We start from the raw sequence: 24,075 nt of genomic DNA, 5'->3' as shown, positions 1-24,075 counted from the left end.
TTGGTACGGAAATAAGTACATAGTTTGGAAGACAATGCAAGTACAGTCGACAAGAAGTTCAATCAGCAAAAAAAGCTTGTATTAAAAATGAAATTTTAACTCTCGATAATAATTAATTGATAGGCAACCCTGAGGGCGAGCGGGTGTCTCGTCTTGCTAAGAGCTAAAAGCATCGCTTTATTGAAGCCTGTATAGGTAGAGCTTGGAAGCAACTACGTTAGTGCTACTTAACATAATGCAAGGTCAATGAAACTGAATCACGTACCAGTGTGCTACTACTTTCATGTTGATATCCCATACATCTGCCTAAGAAATCATAGTGACATTGGTTATGAAAAGGTTCTACCCTGGTACGTGATTCAGTTTCCTTGACTGTACTTAACTTTATCTTAAGTCAGTCTGATTCTCAGTTGGCTATAATTTGCCATAAGGTGTACAGTGCTATATAATTTTCCTTCATTTTTATTTAAGGTAATGAGTCAGCTGTTAAATGTAAAAATATAAGCAGTTTTTTGTACTTACCTACTGGATTTGAGTTATCTATAGCCACATTTTCGAGCAGTGCCGTGAAAAAAGTTATTTCACACAAACACCGAAATTCCAGTTTGGGTTAATGCGTTCTTGGGTAACATGAGGTTCTGATAAGAAAAACACAATTGGTTTTTATAAGATTTATATTTACCAAATTCCATACCAAAACTTGATCGAAATTTCGAAATCAGGAAAAAATCTTATATTTTCAAAATGTTCTTGGGCAAAAGGAAATTCCGGAAAATTCAATTTCATTACGAATGGAAAGCGTAAAAATTTGACTGCTCGTTATCTTCCGTTAAAAATATTTTCATGAGACGTTTGCCTGGAATATTATTAAAGTCTACCTAAATAGTGCTGAGTCATTTGACGCACAGCAGCATAGTAAACATAGTAGGTATAGTTTTCTTCAAATTGCATCAACCAATAATGAAGATATGAAAAATACTTTATGTTTGGAAAATTTATCATATTCTTCCAAGGTTTTGTAGTGACCAATCGAAGAACATTCTTACTGGGTCTTGTATTGTCTTCTATAGTGCTGGTCTCCGATCACGGGCCTTTGGAGACCCGGTCATTCGAAAGGCACTCATGAGTGAGGCCGAAGCCAACATGAAGAGGCCTTTGGTACCACATAATTATATATGTGATATGAGTGCAGCTACGGAGAATTATCCCCTAATATTACTATTGAAGAACTCAAGAGTTGCCAAACTATTGCCAAATAGAAAGCGATATAGACTGGGCTCTGAGGTTGGGATGCTGATAAATTACCTGGCTATAGGGTAAAATAACGAACACCTAATGTTTACTATTTAAATATCTCGAAAAATCTTCTAAGTAGGTGATAACTCACCGTCCACTGAATCAAACCTCACCCAAGCCGCCCCAAACCAAACCGTCAAACCGTTGCCCAGGTGTATACGGTTAATGGTAGAAAATATAATAAATAAATAAATAATAATAAATATCACGGGACAATTCACACCAATTGACCTAGTCCTAAAGTAAGCTTAGCAAAGCTTGTGTTATGGGTACTAAGCAACTGATAAATATAATGGAACGGATAAATGTATAATACATACTCAATACATATTAAACACCCAAGACCCGAGAGCAAACATTTTTATTTTTCATACAAATATCAGCCCCGACAAAGGGAATCGAAACCGGGACCTCAGGTTCTCTAACCTCTAGACCATCTGGTCGTCTAAAAAAAGTGTTCATGGACTGCCAAGTTGCTTAACTAACCGCCGCCTAACTTTGCCTAAAAGTTCATTGCCACGACTTGTACCACAAAAACTATAAAGGTATAATTCCAATAATTGAATAGGCACTAGCGTTAAGCTATTCGAACACAATCCGAAAGTAACGTAAAGGCGTCGCATAAAAAATTTATCTCAAAAATGCGTCAAAACTGAGTATTAAGTAATGAACTTTTAGGCAGATTTATATGGCGCGTGGTATATACTTACGGCAACGGTGTTCCCTTCTTTCACAGACAGAAATTTCATAGAATTTCGTTTCGCAGAAAATGTTTCTTATAATATTTATTAGTCTTTGTATTTTTACTTCGAATATTATGGTTTCAATTACTATTTACTTGAATGAAATATATTTAATAGAAAAATCATTATTAACAATTTAATTTTTTTATATTTTTTGTTCGGTGTATTTATTCGCGATATTTTTTTCAACGAAAATGTAAAAATAAACGTTTTGTTGTCCATAATTTAATAAAAATTAACACATTTTAATATAGTAATTTTACGCAGGTTAGATTTGGTTAGATTAGAGCTGACCCCACCAGAAAGCGAATCGCTACCAGAAAAGTAGGTTAGGTTAGGTTAGAACTGTGACCCCACCAGAAAGCAAATCGCTACCGGAAAAGTAGGTTACCCCGTGACACTGGCGCCCCACGTTGGTGGTGTCCGGGGAAGTTGTTCGGATGAAGGAAGAAGACAGGAATAGGGCAGACAGTGATATTTATTTACGATAATAATAAAAGGGCACGTTTCCGTGCCCAGTTCTTTATTTATATAAATCAATGGCACTGAAGTCCAGTAGTATTATTATCTAATGATCGTATGAAACTTCACAAATGCACAGTACAATTATAAAACTTCGTATAGGAGTAGTAAATTATGAGCTTTTTATGGAGCTTTAAGAGATTTATAGGATCTAGGATATAGAAAGGTAAGTGTTCAGCTCGGAGGCTCTGAATAGAATGGCTACTTGACGTAAATTGAACAGGTGTGGAATTTAGAAAAGGAAATTTGAATTTAAATGTTATTTTTTCGAATATGTGTTAAACCAGACAGTACAAAGAGTTAGGATGAAACGAGCTGTATGACACCTCGTTACAAGGTTAGGTAAGAACTGTGACCCCACCAGAAAGTGAATCGCTACCAGAAATACTTTTCAAACCTAATCTACTGGTCAGGTTAAGTTAGAACTGTGACCCCACCAGAAAACGAATCTCTAACAGAAAAGTAGGTTAGGTTAGGTTAGAACAGTGACCTCACCATAAAGCGAATCGCTACCATAAAAGTAGGCTAGGTTAAAAAACTGGCCCCACCAGAAAGTGAATCGCTACCGTTATAGGAGGGTATGCATTTTGTCACAGGTATGAATTAAAACGTTTAGAAACTACCACCATATGAAATGTTTCCTTAAGAATATTTGATTTGTTATTCTTTGAAATGAATACCTAAATAATGAGTTTTATTTGTAACAAAAATCAATGATACAGTTTCTTCAAAGTAAGTGTTCCATGTATTGATTATTCTATGAAACAATAATATGAGAAAAAAAATTGTTAAACGAAATTCTATTAAAATGTTATCTGCGAAACAACGTACAACCTTACGGCAACACATCCATTATTCCAGCATCTCTTTCGTTCCACTCTATGTAGGCGGCTAACTAACGGGGTGGGTGTGTAGCTGTGTGTGAGTGTGTGTAAGAGCGGATATGTATGTGAACCCCCAGAGTTCTCAGGTTCGTAGTGCCACTGCGTACGGTCAAAGACTTTAATTCATGAGCCACCATGGAACCTTTTCAAAGGAAAAGTCATAACGATTTTCCTTGTTAATTAATGCGTTATCACTATGACGTTTACTGTGAAATGTTTCCATTTTGGCTCATTAATTAAGGTCCTTGACCGTACCAACAGCTCGCCACGAGCCGTCCTGAAATGTAATGACTGGCTGGACTGGTGACACCGCACAACACCAGCGGGCGATGAGGTTGTAACTCCCTCATCATCCCAGCACATAATGGTACATCTAACTGCTGGGCACAGGCCTCCTCTCAGAATGAGAGGGCTTGGGCTGCAGTTCCCACGCGAGCCCAGTGCGGATTGTTCCGAATGTATATTTCAAATGTAATTTCGCACATGCGTTTCGAAAAACTCAGGGGTGCGAGCCGGGGTTTGAACCCACGATCCTCTGCTTGAGAAGCCATAGGTCAAACCACTAGGCCACCACAGCCTGTTACATCCCTATGCCTATTTATTATTATTCTGGAAGGTTCTTGCTTAATCATCAATCATCTATTCCATTCAATAGCTTCCTAGGCACTTTGCAAAACCTTGCCGTAATACAGAAATTTTGGTAATACCGAAGCAAATAACAACTAATTGGAAAGTTCGGGAGGCGTACACGTTTTCGCTTGGCAGCGCAGCCCCGGGTCTGTTTCCGACATTATATTGGACGAGCCCGTTTACAAATAATAGTTGCATAAACAAAACTAGTTCTTTGAAGAAGTTCCGGTGTTTTAATTATTCGATATAATTACAAAATTACGATTATATCCTCACACATTTCGTGACGTTTTCCTCACGTCAATAAATTTGTATGTTTTATGATCTCGTCCTTAGTGTTAATAATTTCTTGATAAACTGATTTCTTGTCAGTTTCATAGCCGGACAACTTTTTGAGAAATACTCATTTTGTCAACAAATTTTCGTAAGTAGGTATTCAATACCGATGGGGTCAAAAGATTCTCGAATGGCGTCCGCGGACCGGGAGACGAGCTGTCGGTAGGCCTCCAACAAGATGGAGCGACGACCTGGTTAAGATCGCGGGATCGCGGTGGATGCGAAAAGCACAAGACCGGTCTGAGTGGAGAGCCTTGGGGGAGGCCTATGTCCAGCAGTGGACGTCTTTCGGCTGACATGATGATGATGATGATGAGGTATTCAATACAAGTTAACGAAGAAGAAAAGCTTGGGTGGAATAAAATAATAATATAATTAACTTTATTGAATGGTTCATCGGTATTATGTTGTCCGTTTAAATGAATAATTACGTTTACTTAAAGAAGTTATGTAATTTGCTTTAACACTGCCGGTCACGCCGAATGTTCGCAAATACAAGTAAACGTGATCATGCGAAATACAATTTGAGTGGAATTACCACCCAGACCATTCGGTGTACTCGACAGTACGGGAGGTAACGTAATATTTTTTTAGAATTTTACTAACACCAGCTTTCCAAAAATTTTCACAAAATTTCATTTCATTTCATGAAAAACGTTTCAACTAAATAATATTTTTGGATGTATGACCTACAGCGAGGTTTTGCGAGATTTACTAAAATTATCTTATACCTTTAAACGAGCAATTCTTGTACATAATTTATATTTTTTATTTATTATTTATATAATTTATATTATCACGGAAACGTCTCCAACGATTTCGATCAAATTTGGTATGTGGGGGTTTTCGGGGATGACAAATCGATCTAGCTCGGTCTTATCTCTGGGAAATCGCTTATTATCGAGTTTTTGCCCGAGCGAACCCCGGTCGTCCAGGTACTAATTTATAAACATTCAGACACGTTCAATTGTATTTCAATTATTCAAAATGGGTATGATTTTATTGATCACCTAATAAATGCGTTTTCGGCGACCTAATAAATAATATTTGTTCCTAAAATAGTAGATCTGTCACCTAAATTGAATCACCAAATAATATTAAAACGGTTACCTAAATATTATTTAAAAATTACTCGGAAATAATATTGATCATAGGTATATTGGGTTCCAAAATAATAAATGTGTCACTAAAACTGAATCACCAAACAATATAGAAATGGCTTTCTAAAAATTAATTATAATCACTGGAAAATAATATTGATCATCAAATAATTGAACTGAAATTTGTCAATAATGATATACAATGAATGAAATAATAATAATAATATCTTCTCACAAATTACACCAATTGACCCAGCCCCAAACTATGCAAAGTTTGTTTTATGAGTGCTAAACAACGGGTAGACATACATACATATTATACTTAAATACATACAAACATCCAAGACATAAGTGACAGAAAATAGTTTCCATTCAAAATTACGTTACGTTACAAATTTACAAAAATAAAACTTTGTGAAAGTTTGACCCCAAAACATTTTAACCCCTGACGCAAAAAGAGGGGTGTTATAAGTTTGACCGCTATGTGTGTCTGTGTCTGTCTGTGGCACCGTAGCTCTTAAAGGGGTGGACCGATTTGAATGCGTTTTTTTTTATTTGAAAGCTTGTTTTCTAGCGATGGTTCTTAGACATGTTTTATCAAAATCGGTTCAGTTGTTTCAAGATCATCAGCTCTTCTGTTCGCTGCGGTAGGAATTTTAGACGCATAATGGGTATTTATTTACTTTACTTTTTTTTAAACATATTATTTGGGACCTAAAATTTTAAACACCCATGTATGCTATATAAAGGTAAAGCTATGTAACGGTTTAAAAAATACAACATGTGTACTTTAGTTTCCTCTTAATCTTAGCGGTCCCCTGACACCGACGGCGCTTAGATAAAAAAAATACTACTAGGTACTTATACTAAATTAACTTAGGCTCATTTTGCGGAAAATCAGCGTAGTCCCCACGGGATAGGGATAAACGAATTCTTCGCAGATGAAGTCGCGGGCAACAGCTAGGTAGTGCATAATTATTTTTTTACTTTTTAGTTGTCTTTTTTGGCGGCGTTTTTTTGTCGGCGTTTTTTTTCGGGAGTTTTTTTATTTTTGCTGGAGTTTTTTTTAATCACTGAGTGCCTGACAATAATCAATATTAAGTCTGTATAATGTGCGAAATAAACCCGTCCACACTTACAATTTTTTTCTAAACTTATTTCAATTACATTTTATACCTTTAAACGAGCAATATATATCCCCGAAATATATATATTTCGGGGATCTCGGAAACGGCTCCAACGATTTCGATGAAATTTGGTATGTGGGGGTTTTCGGGGATGACAAATCCATCTAGCTTGGTCTTATCTCTGGGAAAACGCTTATTATATAGTTTAGCTCGGTCGCCCAGGTACTGATGTTTCTAACTGTCAACTTATAAAAATTAAGACAAACATACAAACATCTAAAACCCATTGAAATTGTTCTTTTGCAAAATCGTACAATTTTATTTTCCGCTGATATTCGAAAATTCGTCGAAGCTCACATTCACAAACTATAGCGTATAATGTTCAATTAACCTAATTAACATCATTCTCAAGGCAATATAGAGGATATCCAAGGTAGTTTCCCCGTGTTCTTGAAACTGTGCCAGTCGTATAGAAATCTGCCTATGACTAGAAAGAGTATTGTAGCTAGAGTTAGGTTAACAATGTTAATGGGGCTTATTGGCATCTCAACGCCGCTTGTGCAAACGTTCCCCAGCGGCAGCGTACTGATCTGAAACAAATGAACACAGTTGAGTGAGAACAACACAGCTTAATTAATACGAGAAGCCCGATTCACGTATTCATTCACTCATAATATATGTAAGATAGTAAAATTGTCTTGGATAACCGATATTATCAGCTACAAGTTTAAAAGCTGTACTACGAGCGCACACTGTGATTACTAAATTGCCGACTTACAATCAGTTACTGACAAAACGTGGATTTAGAGCTCCCTTACCAAGGACCAGATCCGCTTTCGCAAAGCGATTCCCTGCCTACATAATCGTTTAAATAGCATAGTGCACTCGAAGGCCCCAAGATACAGGCTCTGCCTAGTTTGGGGTCTGACAGATATTACTTTGTATGGTGCTGATGTGTATGATTTTTTGGAAATAAATTATTATTATTATTATTTATTATTATAAGTCGGGCTCGCAATTATCCAATATACTAATATGTCTATCATCCTGTATCTTTCATTAATTATATTATAACTGAGTCTAATGAATGGTAGACTTTTACTTTTAAAAAGCTTGTTTAAAAATAATGGATCTATCCTATTCATAGTCATATATATTATTTACTGGCGTTTACCCGCGGCTTCGCATGCCTTAATTATTAGATACAGTATAGTTTGATTGAAATTCCGGGATTTTATTATCTTATTCTCGTGGGAATTCCCTGAAATTACATCGTGGTTTTCATTGACGTTAAATTAAAACACCCAGCCAAATTTCATGACTCTAAACCCAGTGGTAATATCGGGATAAAAAGTAGCCTATGTATGATATTTTTGAGCAGTGTCGTGAAAAATTTGTTTGTTTGCTTATACAACAAGCTTTCCCCACATTCCGTTGCTTATGTTCACGTAATTATCCTAAATGAGGAGGTAAATGTGGTATTTAAATTAAATATAACAAGCTCGTACCTTTATATAAATGTCATAAATACAGCAAGAAAACCGGGATAATTCGATCAATCACGTTTAAAAAATAAATTTATTCTGTATAAAATTTCAAAAGCGTGGACGTACTCGTACCTAGGTACCCGTAGGTAGGTAAGTACTCGTATTTTTAACTTTCCCCCTACGGTATTTTTAGGACATGGCCAAACATTTTGCTAAAGCCGGTTTTTTTCAATCACCAAATTTATAATATAAAGACGTCTTCGCTGAAGTCAAATTTGTTAATTCTATGTAAAATATCAGAAAAAAATACAAAATTCTAAATACCTACGTGTCTACTTACTAAGCTGTCTATTGACACTAAATATCGATTTCTTCAACAATAAACGTCTTCACAAAAGAATCTCAGACACGACAGGTGCTTTATTTACGCATAGCGTTCAGCGTCAATGGAAGTAGCTTTTCAAACATTTATCTTTTATATTTTCTTATTACCATGAGATTTTCTTATAATAGAATTTACTTTGATAAAATATGAGGGAGTTCAGTTTTAATTAAGAGAACTATTCGATTTGATATTCGCGCCTCATTTTACTATTCGTCGAATCATGAATAAAACTGTGTCATTTTTAAGGTTCCGTAGCCAAAATGACAAAAAAGGAACCCTTATAGTTTCGCCATGTCTGTCTGTCCGTCCGCGGCTTTGCTCAGAGACTATTAGTGCTAGAAAGCTGTAATTTGACACGGATATATGAAACAACTATGCCGACAATATACCTAGTAAAAATCCCTAAATAACTTTTTTTTTGTTTTAATGTCTTTTTTGTTTTTATTTTTGTAAGTATAATTTGAATTTTACAGCGCATTGGTTTTACTGTAACGCTATATTTTTTATTGACAAATAAATAAATAAATAGTAGGAAAAAAAAATTGACAGTCTCGAGGTGAAAACTCTATTTTTCACTTCGATTGCGAGAAAATTTATTTTAATCGTTTATGATTTACGCTCTACAACAATTTCAAAGTTTTCTCGGTAAGTATTTTTTTCCAACCGGACAGATGGATATAACAAAATCGCATCGGCAAAATGATCCATACACAAACTGGAATAAATAGAATGGTGCCACCGTCTATGCGGAAAACGCATAGAACTAAGACCACGTAAACTAAGCAAGTACTGGCTGTTTGAGTTTATCTAAGTCACTCGAAGTAAATTAAAAAATTAATTACTTTTACTCCCTAGGGACTAAAGTACTCACTTAACTCGCGCCTCGTAAGGCTATATTGACCTACTTTTAGAGCATGAAAAGTGAAAATATATTTAAAAAATATTTATTAGGCAAACTCTATGCGATATACTCGTATTTAGAAACACACTCTCCTTGATATAAAATAGTTTTTATTTGGTAAATAGTTGTGTGAAGGTCGTTCTAAGGTGGGATCTTACTACGAAGTGCAAAACTCGAACTTCGTATCTTGCCGTCCCGCTGATGCTAGTATTATTTCATACAAGAGTGAGAGGGACGGTACTACGATACTTCGAATTTCGTAGAAGCCCCCTGTTGTGGTGCGTCTTTATATAAGCAACACTGATATCACACTTGCGCTCACTCCTAAAGTCTACCTTTTAAGTAACTTGCGGCATTAACTCAAGCGAATACTGTTTTCTCCTTGGGAATCCTAACAGAGTTTGTATCCAAAAATATTGTGTAGGTAAGCTACGAGGAAATTTCACGCAAGGCTTAAAGGGATGAGGAAGAATATTAGGATTAAATCTTCATTTTGACGTTAGTCAGAATAAGAAAATCTCATTGCTTACACGTTAATTATACATTAAAGGACGTTTTTGCACCCTTCTCGTTTTATATTGTTACGAATTAAAAGCGCGGAGGTACGAGTATATACATATTAAGTTTATGGTATATATATACACATCGCAAACTATAAGTGCAACATAACTTCGTATCGAAAGTAAATAAAATATTGATAAATTTGGTTTTGCGATGTAAAAATATAATGCAATGAGTTTAAAAAAATTAAATAATTAGTTTCCTAAGACTTTTTTACAACCCCGAATTAACTCGCATAGGCTCACACAAGGTTTACAATTAAACTCTAAATAATTACCCCTAAGAGAAAAGAATGAAGCCTTTCAGACGGGCTCAAACAAATTTTGCCTGAAATCTAACCGTACACCACCTTAGTCTTTAATTTTTTTAGTACAATGTTACAAAGAACTTTAAGCAGAGACTCGAGTCTTCTAAATAGTATAGTTAGCAGCAGAAATGCGTGAGCAATTGAGGTCCTCATAATGATATACAAATTCTCTGATCACTACAGAAATAAAGTCCTCCACTTATATTGCTGATTTTTCCAGCCTATCAAAACAAAACAAAAACAACCAAAGTTATTTAAAAAACTTCCTTTTATTCATGTTAAACCACAATTCGCACATATAATTTAAAGGTCTAAGTTCATTTCATGTATTTTTTGCGGTAATACTTAAGTACCTAAGTTTATATGGAATAACTGACAGTTTCAGTCCTACTCTCATCAGCTCATCACGGTCTAACAGCAAGTCTTTTTTATGCTTATTAAGACAAGTATTGTCCCCTTAAAACAATTGAACATTTTTTTCGTTACGGCTACAAGATATATCTCCGTACTGAACTTCCTATATTAAATCGTTTCGGTAGTGATTTTATACCTACAAGAAAGAAAATCTCCCACGGAAATTGCTTGGAGTTCATCTACGTGATCAAATTAGAAATGAGGAAATTCGTAAGGGAACCAATGTCACTAAAAAATAAGGTTACGTATCCACTACAGCAGCGTACAAGCCGCGGCAAATAAGTGTTGACCGTTGATTTTTACAAATGTGTGTTACAGTCGCGCACGCCAATAGGCGCTTACGATCGCTAACTCAGCCCGCCCTGCTCATCGCTCAGTCCCCTGCGGTACCTTATGTTGTATTTCTGCGTAATACGCCATTAATCCTTTCGGCGTGCGTGATGCCCTGTGCCACGTGGTATTGTAGGCTTTCGCGCTTGCACGATGTTCATGATACTCATTTGCTACATTACAAAAATCTATGAAAACAATAGTTATTTGTGTCACAGGGGAGCAAAATGGTGTATTTACTGCGAGGGCGTACATTGAATCCAGAATGTAGCGAAGGATTCTACAAAAGAATCCTGAGCGCAGCCGGGATTCTAAAGTAGAATCCTGAGCGTAATAAGGGGTTTCAAGTGTTAACGCCCAAGACGAAAATAATTTTGCTCCCGAGTGGCTAATACAACTTTTCACACCGAGCTTTTCACACCGTATCTTAATACTTGAAAAAAAAAACTAAATATTATTAAAGAACAACCAGCATAGAAAATGGCGTGGTTTTAGAATTATCGACTTCAAAAAATGGTATTTACAATAAAACACTTAGAAAAGCCTTGAACAGAAAAGTTGCACTTTGCTCCCTCTCGTCAAGGAGGAAAAGTTACTTTTCTGAAAGAGAGGTGTGAAATTGAATTATTATTAAAAGTATTTTGTTTAATACAGTCACCGCTAGACTTGCGTGCTGCGGGCTATAAGGTGGCGAAGCGGTGCAAAGATACGTAGTAAGCTGTGAAACTCTGGACGTTTACGCGTTTCGATCAAAGACTGCAACGATACTGAAGGCAAGGTTGCTCAAGACGACAGGTGCAAGGATGCACAGTGACACTGCGTAGATGCATTTATGCGATGATGCATGGTGAAACTATGCAGATGAACTATGCGATAATGCATAGCGAACTATTTTCAATAAGAAAAGGTACGCTATGGCGACAAAAGATGGAGGAAAAGCACCCATACACGCATCCCTGTAACGTTTTACTCGCTTTTTAAGGCCTGTCTGTGGGTGGTTACCGTGGTTACACTGTTTGTTAAGTTTCTGTTGTTTTATGCGACATAATTAGTAATTTCGTCTGTATTTATTTTGTTCCATTAAACAGAGATCTTAGGCCTCATCGTTAAGTTGCTGGGCGGTGGTGATCTCTTACCATGACCCACTTGCTTGTTTGCCATCCAGTCGTATAAAAAAACTCTTACAGTTCCATTAAACAGAGATGGCATCTTAAGTCTGTCATGTAAGATAAGAAAACTTTACAGAGAATGGTGAAACAAGGGATTACGGTACAAAAGCCTTACGGCGCTAAGCCTATCGCTTAGCTACTGCGCACTGTGCTCAGGATACGCAACCTTATTCCTAAGGCAGCAGATTGATATGGAAATGAACTGTGAGAAAAACGGTATTTAAACCAACTGTAGCTTGTTCGCAGAAAATTGATAAAAAAATATAAAAATCAGGAGTTCTTAACTCATTACAAATACGCCCCGTTAGTTAAAAATCACATAAAACAGAAAACAATATGTGAACATACACCCAACCGACACATTTCAAGCCCAATCTAAAACGAAATGGAATATGGCCGCCGCGTCCGCTCACTGAACGCGGCAGCGCGTTTGACGAGAACTGAATGCTTGGTACCACGAAACTCAGTTCACCCGGTTATAAGGGACACACGTCTGTGTGACGTAAGTAATCTTTCTTTAAATTTTCATTACGCCTTCAAAATTACTAATAGGTATTGTAATTAAATAATTTATTGAATCAGGCGTTACTTTGCGGAGGTCCATATCAATGAACTAAAAGAATTTCATTGCTCACCCGCGACCATGATAGCTATTATGCAAAATAGGCGTGCTCATGCAGTTCTTGCACCTCCACACTGTAAGAACACACGCAAATCACACAAACCCATCTATCACCACCATCACACTGCACTGACGCGTTTCGAACTCAACCAGAGCTCATCTTCAGAGGAACACAACCGTACACCATCTGGTAGCGTGGTGTACGGTTGTGTTGCTCTGAAGATGAGCTCTGGTTGAGTTCGAAACGCATCAGTGTAGTGTAGTGGTGATAGATGGGTTTATGTGATTTGTCTGTGTTCTTACAGTGTGGAGGAGGAGGAACTGCATGAACACGCACACACACACACAAACATCAGGCCTGTATTCCCAATGGGGCAGGCAGAGCACACGAAATGTTAACTACCGCTTCGGAGCCACTTTTAGCAATTTTAGGTTTTTAGTTTGACAAAAACGGTACAACAGTGACAGGTTGCTAGCCTGTCGCCTACGGTATACCTTAACCTATATCCTCAGTCGCCTCTTGCAAGAAGAAATGGAGGAGTTGTTATTCTAACCCGACACCACACGGGTAACACGCATATTTTGCATAAACATTACTATCATAAGGTCGCAGTGAGCAAAGAAATTATTTTAATTATACTTTGGGACTGATTTTGGGGGGAAATTTACAAAATAATCGCCAAAAACGGGAAAACCCCATGGGGTATCCCATCTTAGGCCTCTAGGTTGGCAACGCATCTGCAATACCCCTGGTGTTGCAGATGTTTATTGGCGGTGGTGATCTTTTACCATCAGGAAACCCACTTGCTCGTTTGCCATCCAGTCGAATAAAAAAAAAATCTTCGATAATCTTCGAGAGTCATCGAGAGGGTAAGTTTGTACGGAATAGATGCGCGAGTCCGGCTCGTACTTGACCGGTTTTTTCACAAAACTTATTTACCTAACTAGTATTACAGTGTAATGGTTACCTGCACCAGTGATATGGTTTTGTCTTGGGACTTGGAGCAGCGTATATCTGTCAGGTCTCGTATGACGCGCTTGTACTTCAACAGCAGCGCCTGGAAGCGTGGTATGAAGTGGCAGTCGCAACGCCACGGATTGTGCCCCAGGAACACATGCATTATGTTGTTGTTGCTCTGGAAGGCTTTGTCGAACGCGTACACTGGGATCTGTAATAGTACATTGTGTCTTAAGGGCGGTAAATAAGGAATTACGAACGAGAGTCTATTAGAAGCCCGAATTCGAAGACTGAGGGCTTTAATGAGTCGATGTTCGTAATTCTAGTACCGCCCGTGCGACATACAATGTTTTTCATCACATTTGCGAGTAAAATTTTATATTTCTAAAAGAAAAAATATAATTGTTCCAAATATTGGCGATACCTTAGGCTGCGCTCTTGGTGCTCCCGCAGCATGCGCCGCAACGTGCGTGTGCGTGTGGTCCTACAGCAGCGCGCGCAGCAGTATCAGTACGCACATTGACTCATTTACCGACCTTGGGCTTCATGACAAGAAAATTTGTACGCGCAATGACTCATTTACCGACCACGGGTTTCATGACAAGCACATTAAGGTCGAGGGTTTTATTTGGGGGGTTGCAAGCAAGGTAGCCTGCATGTTTAGATACTGTTTACGAGCAAGTGTGATGAAAAAAATATGGGGGGGAATAGTTAAAATACTGTAAAGCTTGATGTTCCATACCACAGTGTAAGTACAGTCGTCATCATAAACATAAGAACGGTGTAGGGGCGCATAAACATCTAAAACGACCATATTTTCAGTCTCGTCAATGCTCGTTCTGTTTGTTTGACCACCTAGTTCGGACATAACGAAGAATACCACATTAGTTCACAAACCCAAATTCTACTGAACTTCATTTTTTCGTGCGACGTCGCGTGGGATGGGGAGGGACTAGCATCTATCAACCAGCGAAAGAGGATATTTTTTTTTTAAATGTTGGTTTTGAACATGAAACTACCGTGAGACTCACTCATATTAAATGATATTGACCCGGATAACTCACGTCTTAACTCGAGTGTAGCTCGACTGTTTCGGGCTAATCCGTAGCCCTTTTTCTTAGTGTCAAGTGAGTGCGCAAGTTGCAGCTGCCGCAGAGTCGCGTTGCTCCTAAGAAGAAGGGCTACAGATTAGCCTTAAACATGTAGAGCTAAACTCGATTTAAGTTGCAAGTTATCCGGGTCAATCAAAGTCAAAGTCAAAATATCTTTATTCAATTTAGGCTATAACAAGCACTTATGAATGTCAAAAAAAATCTACCACCGGTTCGGAAAAACCTCTGTTGAGAAGAATCCGGCAGGAAACTCAACGAGTTCTCTGTCTGCCTTTTGTTTGACATTGTCAATACTAAAACTCCAAGCTCTTCAAAGAGTTATCTTGGTCGGGGGATTCGATTTATAGCATTCGAACTTGGCGGATGTAGACAATATCTAATTTTGCTATTTCTGTTTCTTTGGCTAGTTGAAGTATAATTTTGATAGTGTTTTATGCGGCGATTAACCTTTACAGTGAACAGTGATCACAAAATTCTATATTTTTCTCGTGTCTGACATTTTTTAATGCGCAAGTGGTCTCCACGTGGTTTCTGGAATTTTACTATCAAGTTGCAAAAACTACAACCACCGTACAACGTGCCTCTCAAAGAGAGTTTACTTTGACACTGGCGAAATTGTCCTATTAATTAGGACATAAAAGCCATATTTTAAAAGAGAAGAAGAAGAACTTGGTCGGGGCAGAGAAGGCTCTGTGACGTAAGGCCCTCTCGTGCGGTTGTATTGGCAATGCCTTCTCATGGGTCGACCGCGTTTAGGGGAAGTTTTAGATATTCAGCCACAAAGTGTTGGAATAATATACCTCCGCCGCTTCGTGAACTCAAGTCATAAAAATCTTTTAAAACAAAATATCGCTTGCATTTATTAAATTAACAAAAGAGTCAACAGCCTTAAAATGTTCCCTTACTTATTAATCGCTGGCCTGTTGCCTGCGACTCCGTCTGCGCGGAAGTCGTTTATCGATATCCCGCGGGTGTTGTGGAGTTTTCTAGGATAAAAACTATCTTATCCTTCCCCGGGACTCAAAATATCTGTATACCGAATTTCATCTAAACCGGTTCAGTGGTTTGGACGTGATGCCGTAATAAACAAACTGACTTACAAACTTTCGCATTTATTTTTGGGATTATACAATTAAATTTCATTGCAGTAAGTGCATTGTTAATTCAGTACTTTATTTGTTAGTTTTTGATCTATTTTTTTATTCACTTTATCTATTTTTTGGAAGCTTTTATACTTTGGCATATAAACCATTTCTACAGATCTCTCGCTAAGGTTCTGGCAGAATACCAGGGCTGCGGTCACTCGCAGTTTTATGCTGAGTCAGCGCCTTTTTTTCCATAGCACATGGTATCCACTAAAGCACATGTTTTAAGATTTTTGTTTTATTTTGTTTTTTAGTTTTAGCTAACCCTATTAGGTTAGTCTTAACTTTATTAATACCTATCTATGTATAGTTCGATATTGTGTTTTTTGTGTTATGGTGAAAATAAAGTTTTAATCAATCAATCAACGAGGTATATTTTTTTAAACAGATTTACAATATTATTAAATGATATCTATACATCACAAGTATTTAACACAACTTTATTTTTAACACAGTAGGTTCGCTATTTGAAGGGATCGCTAATGCGGATCGGAATTACTTACAAATATCCCTGTCCATGATATAATCATTAACTTATAATACGCCTTAGATATTGTATATATTTGACGGATATTTTTATGTTCTTATGTATGTATGTAAACACTTTATTGTACAGAAAACACAAAATAATACAAAAAGAAAACAACAAAACCAAAAGAGTACAAAGGCGAACTTATCCTTAAAAGGGATATTTTCAAGCTAACCTAAATGTTCTTCATTTACAACCCTTAAGCTTTATTCTTCATTCCTGGAAGCCTTTTCTTTAATAAGGATTATAAGTTTTATTCTGTATCCTTTTTAGCGTACGAAGCTATTTACCGCTTTGCGCATTTTCTCTCAAAATATACAAAAATAATGTTAAGGTAAATTTAAAGCAGAATTACCTTATGCCCCTTAGCTGTAAATAGATTAAGGGGATTCAGAGTCCCAAAAGTACTTAGTATCGGCTTCAAAAATTATTATAAGTGAATGATGGACCCACTGGACTCGCGCTTTTAAGAGAAATTAACGAAGATACCCTTATATTGTGAGATTCATTGCAGAATTAATACAAGCTTGTAAATTATATTTTGGTTTTATTCAAATTGCCTTTAAATATCTATTAATAAATGCCTTTAAATTTTAATACTCCTCGTAAACAGGCAACCAACATGATTAGATAAGGCAAGTTTTAATATGTATTGAAAGTGTAATACCTAATAAAACTTTGGCTTATCTCCTAAATTTATCAGGCTGCCTTTGTAATCACAATCACTAATCAATTTGAAACTTAAGGAACAATGTCTGACGTAATTGTTATTTCATTAGCTGAGGAGTAGATACAGTTTCTTCCTTGGACAAAATAAATATTTCCTACTATCTATGAGTCCCTCTAGTAGCATTATAGCGTAGGATGACCTATAACGTCTCAAGCAGAGGATCGTGGGTTCGTGCCTCCGAGTTTTTCGGATATAATGATTTATCATGATCATTACTATGAACGAAATCATCATGAAAAAACTTACGCACACCTACAAAGAAATGCAAAACCCGCACCACACCGGGCCCACGTGTGAACTACGGCCATGCCATGCCCTTCCATTCTGAGAAGAGGCCTATACCCTATAGCGGGACGTATATGGGCCGAGATGATCTACTTCTTTTGATATATGCACAATGCATATGGGTGTAATCGTTAAGTGTAGCCAGCGATTATTCTGCAAATATAATAGAATGATACAATGTAGTGATATCGATCTATTTTTTTTTTTAATTTTCGCTATTTTGGACATCGACAATGACGCCTCTTCAATGTTTCTAATTGAACTTTTCTTAGAATTTGAATATAATTGATTGATATGGATAAGTGGATAAAATATTAAATGCCATAACAGAGTACATGTTGGCTAACAGCGACTTGCGAGCCAGAAAAGTAGATTAGGTTAACTCTGAGACCCCAACAGTGACGAACCGGTACCAGAAAAGTAAGTTAGGTTACGTTAGAACTGCGACTCCTACAGAAACGAACCGCAGTCAGAAAAGTAGGTTAGGTTAGGTTAGAACTGCGACCCCTACAGAAACGAACCGCAGCTAGAAAAGTAGGTTAGGTTAGAATTGCGACCCCTACAAAAACGAACAGCAGTCAGAAAAATATTTTATTTAGAATTATTCATAAAAATTGAGTTTACGGTGAGAGAAAACATCGTGAGGAAACCTGCACATACCTGCGAAGAAATTCAACGGTGTGCGTGAAGTTCCCAAACCAGTTTAGTACAAAAGTGATTATGTTATTGCTACATTGCGTCAAATTCAACCACAACTAAATAGAAACGTCACTGTGAATACGTCACATTATAATATTTTAAGCTTTGTCCCTATTTTAGGTTGAACTACTAAACACCGTTGTTATACTAGATACCCCGCGTATTTTCAGCCGTGGCACGATAATAGAAATTCAAGTTTACCACAGGCCCTTTTAGTTGGATTATGCCCGGGATTACGTTCGGGAGCAAAGGTGTAAACTATTATCCCAGAATTTAATGAGCGAATAACGGACATAGTGCTGGTAATGGCATGATGTGGGCGTATATAGTTTCGTCGCGGCCAAAAGAGGGACTAACCGATTATTAGAAAATTCTAATTATGTACACGCAGATAGAAGGACTAACCCAACAGATGTATGGATGAAAATAAAAATTAATGATAGATATCCTGAAACGACCAGAAAAAAAATATATGGAACAACCGTGCCTTTGCTTTGCTCGACTTGGCGGGGTACTACCGTCCCCCATATATGCTTGTCCGAATTGATAAAAAAATATTAATTAGTTTTGTTGGAATATTGTTCCTGCTGTTGTTGAATTGAACTAATTCCGAATTATAATTCCAGAAATGGTTTTCCCTTGAGAAGTATTCGACTAATGTTTTGATTTCAGAATTGGATAGGTATTAGTGCGTATCGAGGCATCTAGTCCCTTCCAATCTGCTGAACAGAATTAACTTAAGGCAGTTTCTGGGCGACCGAACTTTGTATATTTTTCTAAGGATTTCGTATTTTATACGGAATCTTCCAAGTTTAGGTATATTTTATACCTTAGGCTGCTATTTAAGAGTAAAACTACTAATAGTTCTCAAGCAAACTTAGCCCTTAGAGTTTTCCTTGAAAGTTTGATATACTTACTACCATCCTGATTTTTTTTAAAATTTTCCACCTACCGGTTTAGATTTTAGAGGGGGGGGCACTCGATTTTAATGAAAATTTGCACTTTAACGTTGAATATTTCGCAAAAAGATCAATGAATCGAAAATCGTCCTAGCATACCCCTAATGGTTTTAAAATACCTATCCAACGATACCCCACACTATAGGGTTGGATGAGAAAAAAAAATCACCCCCACTTTACGTCTATGGGAGGTAAAATAAAAAAAATATTTTTTAGTTTTTTATTGTACCATTTTGTCGGCATAGTTTACATATTATCCGTGCAAAATTACAGCTTTCTAGCTTTGCTAGTCCCTGAGCAAAGCCGCGGACGGACGGACAGACAGACAGACAGACATGGCGAAACTATAAGGGTTCCGTTTTTGCCATTTTGGCTCCGGAACCCTAAAAAAACACAGATTTCGTTCCTCACACGACAACCGAGCACATTGAAAATGAATCTACGTAATTCAAAATAATATTGTCGCTGAGCGACGAGAAAATCATGATAAGGAAAAGGTTACAAAATAAAACTACAACGTTGAATGATAATATTTTTCACTTCTACAGAACTCGAAGTGGTCCGCGAAGCCATCAACAACGAATTGGCAAAACGACGCGCCAGTCAAGTAGCGGTCGCAACCGTTCATTCATTTATTTTTACCGTACTACGAATATTACCTTCAAACAGTTGGTGATCAAAATAAATGGATCATTCCTAACTAAAAGGTTAAGAACCGCTGGTCTAAAACCAAGGCAATCATCAGGTGTAAACAGCCACAAACAAAGAAGTTTCTACATAATTTTTAATTTATTTAAAACTAAAAAATCAATCATATCAATCAAAATAGACCAATAAAACTAAAAAATTATAATTATCATAGTAATGTGTGAACAATAAAAGGTACATAGTAAGTGAACAATTTTATTGTTTCCACTGTTGCTATTTCATGTCCTAGCCATCGAAGTGAAAAGCAGAGTGTAAAAGTCGAGTATTAAACCCATTTTCCCCTCGACTTAAGTATCTATCGGCTATATGAACGTCTCGGGATTTATGCTCTTGTTGTACAATCTACTATTATTCTTAGATTAACATAAGTATCCTCGACATAACGCCTGTGAACAAACAAATTGCAAAACTTACACACACGTATCGAAGTTTGAGTGGCGTATAAGTATACATATTTCATTTTTTCAAAAAGGTTAGGCTACAGGGCATACCCTTAACCCGATCGTCTTTGTTTTAAGCTCAAATTGTAGCTGGCTAAATAGTCCAGAGAAGTTTTTCGCGAGCGCCTAAATCAAAAATTCGGAAAAAAATATTTTTTTTTCCACTATATCGGCCATTACTTTTTTCGTTTGTGACTTTCTCGAAAAAATATTTTGGCACCTTACAGCTCTCGTGAATACGCGTCTTTTGAGCCTTTTAAAGGTTCCGTAGCCAAAATGGCAAAAACGGAACCCTTATAGTTTCGCCATGTCTGTCTGTCTGTCCGTCGGCGACTTTGCTCAGAGGCTAAGGCTGAACCTAACCTATCCAAGTCGCTTCTGCCCAGTCTCTCGCCGCCACATAATTTAACATCACTCATAATATGTGTGTGTGTGTATGTGTGTGTGTGTGTGTGTGTGTGTGTGTGTGTGTGTGTGTGTGTGTGTAATATGTGTAAACATATTATGAGTGATATATTATTATAATGTACTTATGTTATGTTATACAAAAAAAATGACCATATAAATCTTATAGAGAATGATGTTACATAAAAAGGGTATAATTTTATCGATCACCTAATAAATGCATTTTTGGTCACCTACAAAATAATATTCGTTCCTAAAAGAGTAGATCTGTCACCTAAATTGAATCACCAAATAAGTAATATTAAAACGGTTGCCTAAATATTAATTAAAAATTACTTTGAAATAATATCGATCATCAAATAATTATATTGGGTTTCAAAATAATGTGTCATTAAAACTAAATCACCAAACAATATAAAAATGTTTGCCTAAAAAGTAATTTTTAATCACTGCAAAATAAAAGTCATGAAGTTGTCCCTTTCTCTGGCCTTACGTTTCGTATTAGTATGATGTTGATGATGATCATTGATGGTGATGATGATTACGATGGTGATGATTATGATGGTGATGGTGATTGATGATTATGAGGTTAATGCTGATGATGATGGTGATGATTCTACCATAAGGTGATGACTGATGGTTATGGTGATTGATGATGATGAGGTTAAATTAAAAATAACGAATATTAGCAAAAATGCTCTGTTCTGGCAGTCTAGTGTCTCGATCGGCAGTCAGGCGTAACTACAATTCCCTCCTGCTTAATGCCTAAAGTTTTTCTTTAAGATTACTAGTAATAAAATTAGCATTACCTGTTTAAGCATGTTCCCTCTTAAACTGAGGACCCTGAACGTGTTGAACCATTCGGATCCCTCCAACTCTTTCACGGTCGAAATGCTGTTGTTGTCCAAATGGAGATCAGCCAGCTTCTTATAGTGAGGGTTTTGTATCATCATTCTTATTGAGTCAATCTGCACAGAACAAAATAATGGTAATTACGATGCAGTGAAATTTACGATTTAGTGATTTAAGCCGTGGTGGCCTAGTGATTTGACTTATCGCCTCTCAAGCAGAAGGTCGTGGGCACAACTTCAAACCCCGGCTCGCACCTCTGAGTTTTTCAAAGTTCATGTGCGGAATTACATTTGAAATTTACCACGAGCTTTGCGGAAACCTGCACAAACCTGCGAAGCAATTCAATGGTGCGTGTGAAGTTCCCAATCCGCACTGGGCCCGCGTGGGAACTATGGCTTGATCTTGTTCTGAGAGGAGGCCTGTGCCCAGCAGTGGGACATATATAGGCTGGGATGGGGGATGGGAAATTTACGAACAGAAGCCGTATTGTCTAACGAGCGGACGTTCGCTATCACATTTATTATCTCTTACTATCCTCATCCTACACAGTTAGATAGAAAAAAGAAAGCAGTGAAAGTGATTCTGATTCCAAGTTAGAAACGTTAGACAATATGGACACACATTTCCATCGAATACAAATAAACTGGCAACCCGTCGACTTCGCACACTCACGGCCAAAATAAAAATAAAACCGGCCAAGTGCGAGTCGGACTTCCGTACCTATACAACATTTTTGCTAATGTCTACATTGTCGTACGGGAGCCCCCCTTAAATATTTATTCTATTTCAATTTAATTGATTATTTTTGAAGTGAATTAAAATACAAATTAATATTCTGTGAATATTTCAAGCAACTAACTACCATCTTAATTGCAAGATTTTTCAAAAATGGCATTGTTCATATTTTACTAATGTACCCTGATTCGAAAACCTTTTCGAGGGATAGGGTTCCTGAACAATTTTGTCCTATTCTGATCCAAAAATACTTAAGAGTTACGAATATATAGGCAAAAATATGTTTGACCTTAGTTTGGCCTTCGTATTTTCATTAAGGGATGAATCCCTTTACCTGAAAAGTAAATCCATAAGTATCTAGGTTTATCTAATCTATGGTATCTGTCTTGCAGGGTCCGTTTTACGAAGTGAAAAATTCGAACTTCATAACTTGCCGTCTCGCTGACGTTTATATTATTTAATACGAGAGTGAGAGGGACGGAACGACACGAACATCGATTTTCGAATTTTGTAGTAGCCCCGCAGGCCGCGGGCAGACATTGATGTCAGTCAGTTGTCCCATTAGCCAAAGAGTATGTATAAAAAACAGAATGTACTGTAGCAATTTTCTGCCTAATAAGTAATTAATTGGAAAAAAAAAACTTTAAAACATAATATTATACCTATTCAATAAATGAAAGAGATGTCATTATGATATGAACCGGAAGAGATTAAGTCCCTACTCGCGCCTATTACAACTACCGACGTAGAAAGATCGTTTAGTTCGTTGAAATGCATGTTTAATGAAAGACGCTGTAGCTTAACTGTTCCAAATATACATGAGTTAAAATAAAATTGATGTGACACGGACAGTTAGCATGTATTTGACATTGACAACTAGCTCGTTTTTTTTTAAATATTATGTTACTTGGCCTTTCACTTGGTTTCAGCCGCCATGTGTAATTTACGAGACATCGTATCAGATATTTTCAAAAAATTATTTAAATTTAACTATGCCATTTTATGCCAAGATATTCAAATTAGTATCTTGAAATTATCTAAATTTTAAGAAAATAAGATAAAAAAGAGTAGTAAAAAAAAGTGATCAATGCCAATTCCCACGTGATAAAAAATTAAGAGTAATTACTTAACAATAGGTAATTAGAAAAGGATTTCTCAAAGTTCCAGTGGGGTAGGTAAGGTATAAAAAGAGTTGTGTTTGTACATATCTGATATAGGAATCACATACTTCTTATAGGATTATTGAGGTAGGTCCCGTAAAACAGAGGTGGACGTTATTTCACGTAACCGTATACAGTAACTGGTGACGTGCTGAATAACCAAATCACTGGTTTCACGTCAAGCGACAAGTAATGATTTTCGTAACGAGCTATTTTTGTGGTGATGCGATTTTCGCCTCAACCTTACAGACGTCACGAGTAGCACAGAGTAAAAATTATAACCTTAACTTTATACAACGTCAAAGAAACGATTCTTGTATTATGAAGTTATTGACATTACACCGAAAAACGATGCTTGTGATAAATACGTCATAGCTCAATAGCCTGTAACAAATTACGTTAAATACTAGATTCATTTCTAATTCAGTTACAGTGACCGTCACAGAACGCGTCACTGCAGGCAGTGAAAGAAACTGGTTACTAAAATCACTGGTTTTAGTAACCAGTGACATTATTCTTGTCACCAGTTTCGTTTCGTTTCGCT

General features: G+C 36.9%; 1 protein-coding gene across 1 annotated transcript in view; it reads right to left on the bottom strand.

The window, feature by feature from the left end:
- Positions 1 to 656: 656 nt before the first annotated feature.
- Positions 657 to 24,075, bottom strand: part of swi2 (Protein singed wings 2) — a 103,361-nt gene continuing 79,942 nt past the window's right edge. The window contains exons 7-9 of the mRNA XM_074100571.1: positions 21,594 to 21,752; positions 13,783 to 13,983; positions 657 to 7,228 (exon numbers count right to left, since the gene is read on the bottom strand). Coding sequence (XP_073956672.1) covers positions 7,046 to 7,228; positions 13,783 to 13,983; positions 21,594 to 21,752 — 543 coding nt within the window. The 3' untranslated portion in view covers positions 657 to 7,045. The remainder of the gene's footprint in view (positions 7,229 to 13,782; positions 13,984 to 21,593; positions 21,753 to 24,075) is intronic.

Source organism: Choristoneura fumiferana, chromosome 17 (genome assembly GCF_025370935.1).
Source record: "Choristoneura fumiferana chromosome 17, NRCan_CFum_1, whole genome shotgun sequence".
In the NCBI taxonomy this organism is placed as follows: domain Eukaryota; kingdom Metazoa; phylum Arthropoda; class Insecta; order Lepidoptera; family Tortricidae; genus Choristoneura; species Choristoneura fumiferana.
The sequence above is the reverse complement of the archived record's forward strand: the minus strand, read 5'-3'. Positions and strand labels throughout refer to the sequence as shown.